The sequence below is a fragment of the Myotis davidii genome, unplaced genomic scaffold, assembly GCF_000327345.1.
Source record: "Myotis davidii unplaced genomic scaffold, ASM32734v1 scaffold1855, whole genome shotgun sequence".
Taxonomy (NCBI): domain Eukaryota; kingdom Metazoa; phylum Chordata; class Mammalia; order Chiroptera; family Vespertilionidae; genus Myotis; species Myotis davidii.
The window spans coordinates 41843-47734 of NW_006286484.1; the positions used below are offsets into that span (position 1 = coordinate 41843).

The window sequence follows — 5892 nt, forward strand, 5'->3', positions numbered from 1 at the left end:
AAGGCCAGGCATCAGAATCAGATTTTCCCAGGGACCCATGTTTTACACATTCCTCTCTTCCTCTTTCTCCTCATATATAAAAATACTAGAGGGCCAATGCACCAATTCATGCATGGGTGGGGTCCTGGAGGCCCGACGCCAACTGGGGCAGATCAGGGCTGGGCCTGTCCAGAGGAGAAGATGGCAAGAGGTTGGCCAGTCAGCCTGCCCAATCAGGGCCCAATCACGGCAGAGCCAGATAGGTGGAGGGGCGGCGGGTGATTGGCCAGTAAGCCCAGCACTGGATTAAAGTTGGGGGACTCATTGGGGACAGGCCAGCCATGGGGAGAGGCTGTGGGAGTTGGATCAGTGGGCCCTGGCCCTGAATGGGGTGGGGGGTGCCAACCTGGGGCCAGTGGCCTGGGGAGGGCCATGGGGGTTGGCCAGCAAAGCCCTGCCCCTGATCAGGTTGCAGGAGAGGGCTGATCTGGTGTGGGGCTGGGTGGGGGGAGGGGCTGCGGGAGGTTGGCTGGCCTGTCCCACCTCTCATTGCCATGGCGGAGTAGGGGAGTGGGGAGGCTGGCCAGGGGGAGGGTCTGCAGGCCAGTCAGGGCTGCAGGGCTTGAGCCAGGGCCTCAGCACCCCAGGGCCTGAGGGGATGCGGGTGTTAGAAGCAAGAAGGGTGCAGGATTGGGAAGCTGCAGACCCAGGAATTTATCAACACGGAGACGGGGCATAGGGTGCAAGACATCATTTGGGAATGAGAAAAGTCATTTACAAGTAACACAGACACATGAATAAATGTTTTTGTACATAAAAGAGAGTCAAGTGTAGTCCTCACAAACACGGGATTGGGATCAGGAAGACTTGGGCTGGAGTCCTAGCTCTAGCACTACTGTGAGATTTGGGCTAACCCGAGTTCAGGTGAAAACCTAGACTTTGTGATGGTTTCCCCCACGTTCCAATGGGAGCCGCCATGGCGCCCACCACGTGGAATCTGTGAGAGTATTTGGTGAGGAAACTCGTAAGGAGCCTGTGGTAGACACACCATCAATATTAGCTGAGTGATTAGTCAACACACATGTCCCCACCTCAAGTCATTTCCAAAACATTCCTTCCCATCTTTCCTTCTGTGTCTGGTGTTACTGCTTCTTTGGTTTTATGACTCCTCAGCTGTGTGTTTCCTTGTCTGATGGTCTTCTCCTTCTGCCCCCACAGGACAAGGGGAGATCCCAGTGCTGACACCATGACCTCAGAAGCTGACGGGATCTGCCCAGGTAAGTCAGCTTCCTCCTCTCTAGCTGGTTCCTGCTTATGATCTAGAATTGAGGGAAGCATCTCCAGGCTGGGTTAAGCTACATAGGAATCAAGAACCTCCAAGGGGATTGATGAGTGTCCTCGAACCCCCATGATGGACCAAGGGGAGTCCCCTCAACCAGGAGTCAGTGGGAGGGCCTCCTTCTTGGCTCTCTCCTAAGGCTGCTCACTGCCTCCCATCCTCTGCAACTCATGCAATGACTGCAACGAGGCCAGGACAGCCCATGGGAGGTGGGAATTTCTTGTTCACTGTACCTGGAACCTGCCAGTTCCTGGTGGAAACCTTTGCCTCCAAAGAACTGCCACCTCCCACAGATGTGCTGGGTCCCTGACCTGTGCTCCCAATTATAAATGGCTGTGTACCAGGTGTGACTGTCTCAGGCACCCCTGCAGAGGCCCGCTTTGTTATTCCCCATATCCACCCACATTCTAGCCCACAAATGCACACATATAGTGCTCTGGGTTCCCTCCATCCAAACCCAGATTTCCTTTCTCCTTCAGTGGAGGAAGCAAGAAAAGGAAAAAACAATCCTCTACCCACCCAACTCAACATTGTGTTGCCTGGACAACCAAGTCACCCCCGTCCCCCCAGGACAGGAAAATCCCTGTCCAGTTTGCAGCATAAGGGAGGAGAGGACAGATCAGAAACCTGCAGTTCCTGAGCAGTCTCCCAGGTCCCCGAGGGAGGCTGGAGCTGGTGGATTCCTGAGGATAAACAAGATGACCTCTTGTTTAAGAGGTGTGTGAGGGTGGGGTCAGAGGTGCCCACAGGGAGATGTGGCCCCTGAGACCAGCCTGGAGGGGGGAGAGCTGATACTGATTGATCACAGGATTAGAGCTGAGGCTCCCACCCTTACCCACCTGAAGACACCCCTCCACTGCCACCTTGGAGCACCTGTGAGAAGCAGGAGGAATCTTCTTTGCTGGTAGCTTTACTCCATCAGTGTTGTGTGGAATGAAACATTACTTTTAAATTTTAAAAAATCCTATAGGTGAACTATAGGGGAGAACACAGAAATCACATGAATTTTCAAACTATAAGGAGGCTTCTAACTAATGTAAGGAAATGTCTGATGGTTTGCCTTGGATGCCACCTGTGAGCTTTCTGCTTCTTGGCTTGGGCCTTCTTTTCCTGTCTGAGTTTTGCTTTCTTTGTCTGTGAAATACGAATAATACGTCTTGTGTGCATATGGCAGGAAACACATTTATATTATGTCTCTGTGCACACAAAGCATACACCAGTCCCCAGTCCCTTATCTGCATTTCCAGAGTCTTTCAAATCCCTGAGAGTCACACAACTTTTAAAAGATTTATAAAAGTTATTGATTTATAAAGAGAGAGAGAGAAAGAGAGAGAGAAATAGAAAGAAGTGGGGGAAGCAGAGAACTGGTGTCTCTGCCCATTCTCATAAGGACATCATTCATATTGGCTTAGGTCCCACACTTATGACCTCATTTAACCCTAATTATAAAATACAGTCACATGGGGCCTGGCCATTGTGGCTCAGTGGTTGAGTGTTGACCCATGAACCAAGAGGTCACTGGTTCGATTCCCAGTCAGGGCACATGCCTCTGTTGCGGGTTCAAACTCCAGTAGTGAGGATGCAGGAGGCAACTGATTGATGCTTTTTCAATGTTTCCATCTCTGTACTTCTCCTTTCCTCTCTAAAAAGCAATAAAACATATTTAAAAAAAATAAGTACAGCCACATGGGGTGTCAGGCCTGCAATATATAAATTGGGGAGATAGTTCAGTCCATAACACCAAGTGATTCACCTAAAGATCCCCAGATTTTTTTTAAAAGTCCCCCAGGTGACAGCTGCTCAGGAAGATGAACATTTAACCACCTTGTTTATACTCAATTCCATTTCCATTCTACCAGGATTTCTTCTAACCTCATTCTTTTTTCTTTGAATCTAGAGGGCAAAATTTTTGTTGATGTCATTGAGTATTTAATGGACCCAAGGAACAAAGAGAAACTTCAACACCTGCTGAGTGATGATTCCTGGGAGAGATTTGTGGCTGCGGCCGAGCTGTCCAGGTAACTTCCTGGAGATGCCTGCATTGTCCCCCCATCTTCCCTGCATCTAGATTCCTCTGGCAGGCACACTCCTCAGGGCAGGGTTCTGTGCTTGGGGTTGAAGAAGTTCCTTCTCAACAGTCCATGAGAACATTTCCTTCATATCATTCATTGGCAGAGCAGGGCCTCAGGTTGAGAAGAGATGAGGCCTGCAGGGGGAAGGTTACATGACCTTGGGCCTGTTATTTAACCACTCTCTGTCTTAGTCATCTGTTCCATTTCATTCTGAGGAAAATAAGATAATGTGTGTAAACTGTTTAGCCTAATGACTGACACATAGTAGGTGGGCTGTTGACATTAACTTTAAAAAAGATGCTGGGAATAGACAGGGCCCAACCTTCTTCCTGTTGGATGTGAGAGCCACACAGGACGTCCTTTTGGGACAAGCCTGAAAATTCCTGGCACAGTTTGTGTCCCTGGGGATTGTGGCTAGAAAGCCTGCTCTCCCTAAGAAAGGGATAGTACAAACTCTGCAGGGTCCTGCAGGCCTGGAAGGGGGAGAGCTGGAGTGAAGCTGCACCATGTTGGGCTGAATCCTGACTCTATCTGGATACTGGGGCTCTGGGCTTATGTCATCTCCCACTTAAATGGAATTGCAAGTCTGTCTGATGGGACTATGGTGAAGGCCTTGGGGTGAACTGCAGGGTCAAGGCTGAGGAAGCAGGTGCAGTCATCCTGTCCTGAGGCCCAGACAGGCCTGGAGCAGGGTCAGTGCCCGGGGTCTGGATGGAGCAAGGGTGGTCCAGGTGGGAGGATGGTAGGAAGGCTTGGCAGTGAGGCTGGAACTAGTGAGGCAGCTGAGGCACCTGGGCACAGGACTGAGGAGGCCAGGGTCCTAGTGGAGGGCCGTTCAGGCGTGTGGGGCGCGGACATTTTTTCCTTCCCTGACTTGATCCCCTCACTCCTGGGGGTAGAGGGCCCTGGGTGATTATGTCCTCCAACCCTGTCTGCCAGCTGGAGGGCTTCTGACCTCCCTTTGAGACCCTCTTCTCTTCTCCATGGAGTAACCCTGACCAGAGGGAAGTGAGGCTTAGTGACCGCTTCCAGTCAGAATGGGGGCTACCAATGTGGTGTAATCTGAGGGATTCCGAGTAGACGCACATGTTCCCACCATAGAGGACAGGGTTTCCCACACCAGCTCATCCAGTCAGGGTCTCAGCCTTAGCGATTCATACCCCTGCCTTCGTTAATCACCTGTCCTTCATGATTGCAGGGATGAGGCAGATGCACTCTATGCAGACTTGCACGAGCTGGAAACACTCATGGCCGAGGAGGACGAAGACATGCCCTCAGCAGACCAGCCGTATGTGGAGAGCTTTATGAAGGAATTTCCTCAGGTGAAACAGAACCTTGAAGAACGCATAGGAAAGCTCTACGCACTTGCTGATGAGGTGGACAAGGTTCACAGGGACTGCACCATCACCCAAGTGGCGGCCTCTTCCACCGGCGCTGTGTCTGGCATTCTGACCATCAGTAGCCTGGCTTTGGCACCATTCACAGCAGGGGCTAGTCTGCTGCTTTTGGTAACTGGGGCGGGACTGGGGGCAGCAGCTGCTGTGACCCATGTGGCCACCAGCATCGTGGAAGACGCAAAGAATACATCAGCAAAAGCTGAAGCCAGCCGCCTATTGTCAACCGGTAATGACACAGAGAAGATGGTCAGGGAGCTTCTATTTCGCAGCAAACTCAAAATTTATTACTTAAAATGGAAGTGTTCTCGATCCCTGAAAGTCATTGTGAAGAATTCCCGTGCCTTCAGGGTGGCCAAAGCCAATCCGGTCTTAGCAGCCAAGGCCACGCGCTTCTTGCGCATGGGGGCAGTCTCAGCCCAAAGCGGCAAGGAGGTGCAGAAAGTTTTTAGAGGCACTGTTCTGGCCATGAGCAAAGGAGCCAGGGTCTTTGGTGCAGCCACGGCAGGTGTATTCCTTATTTTGGATGTAGTGGATCTGGTGAAAGAGTCAAAGCACTTACATGAGGGCGCAAAGGCTCGGTCAGCTAAAGAGTTGAGGCAGGAGGCCCAAGAGCTAGAGAGGAGGTTGGAAGAACTCACCTGCATTCATGAAAGTCTACAGGAGGACCTAACTCCATGATCCCCAGACAGTACAGGGAGCAGGGTGTGTGGGAGACAAAGGCGTGGACTTACCTTGTTAGAGGGGGGAAGCTGGCGAGATTAAATGGATGGACCTTCAGGTTAAGGAGTTTGGTATTTCTATAGCTGAGCACGGTGAAGGAGGGTTTCCTGAAAATGGCAGGTGGGTCAAAGAGAAGGAAGGAACCTGGAGCCCAGAATCAGGGAAGAGAGGGGACAAGAGAGTGGGGGGTCGGAGGAACTTTATTTTGACTAAAAAAAGACATTGGGGTCATGAATAAAGTAAGAGAAGTGGAGGAATGAGCACCGAGAAGGCTCAAATTACTAAAAAGTTGACAATGGTAGAAGATGAAAGAGTTTGAGTTGTTGGGATATGGAAGTTACAGTGGCTCCTTAATTGGTCCTCCCCAGGGTTTATCATCCCAGCA

General features: G+C 51.0%; 1 protein-coding gene across 1 annotated transcript; it reads left to right on the top strand.

Annotated features, from left to right (window-relative positions):
• The first annotated feature begins 1225 nt into the window (after positions 1-1225).
• Positions 1226-5523, top strand: LOC102752817 (apolipoprotein L3). The gene is made up of 3 exons (XM_015560205.1): positions 1226-1256; positions 3216-3336; positions 4589-5523. The coding sequence occupies exons 1-3, from the start codon at positions 1226-1228 to the stop codon at positions 5463-5465; spliced, it is 1029 nt and encodes a 342-aa protein (XP_015415691.1). The 3' UTR covers positions 5466-5523.
• The last annotated feature ends 369 nt before the right edge of the window (positions 5524-5892 follow it).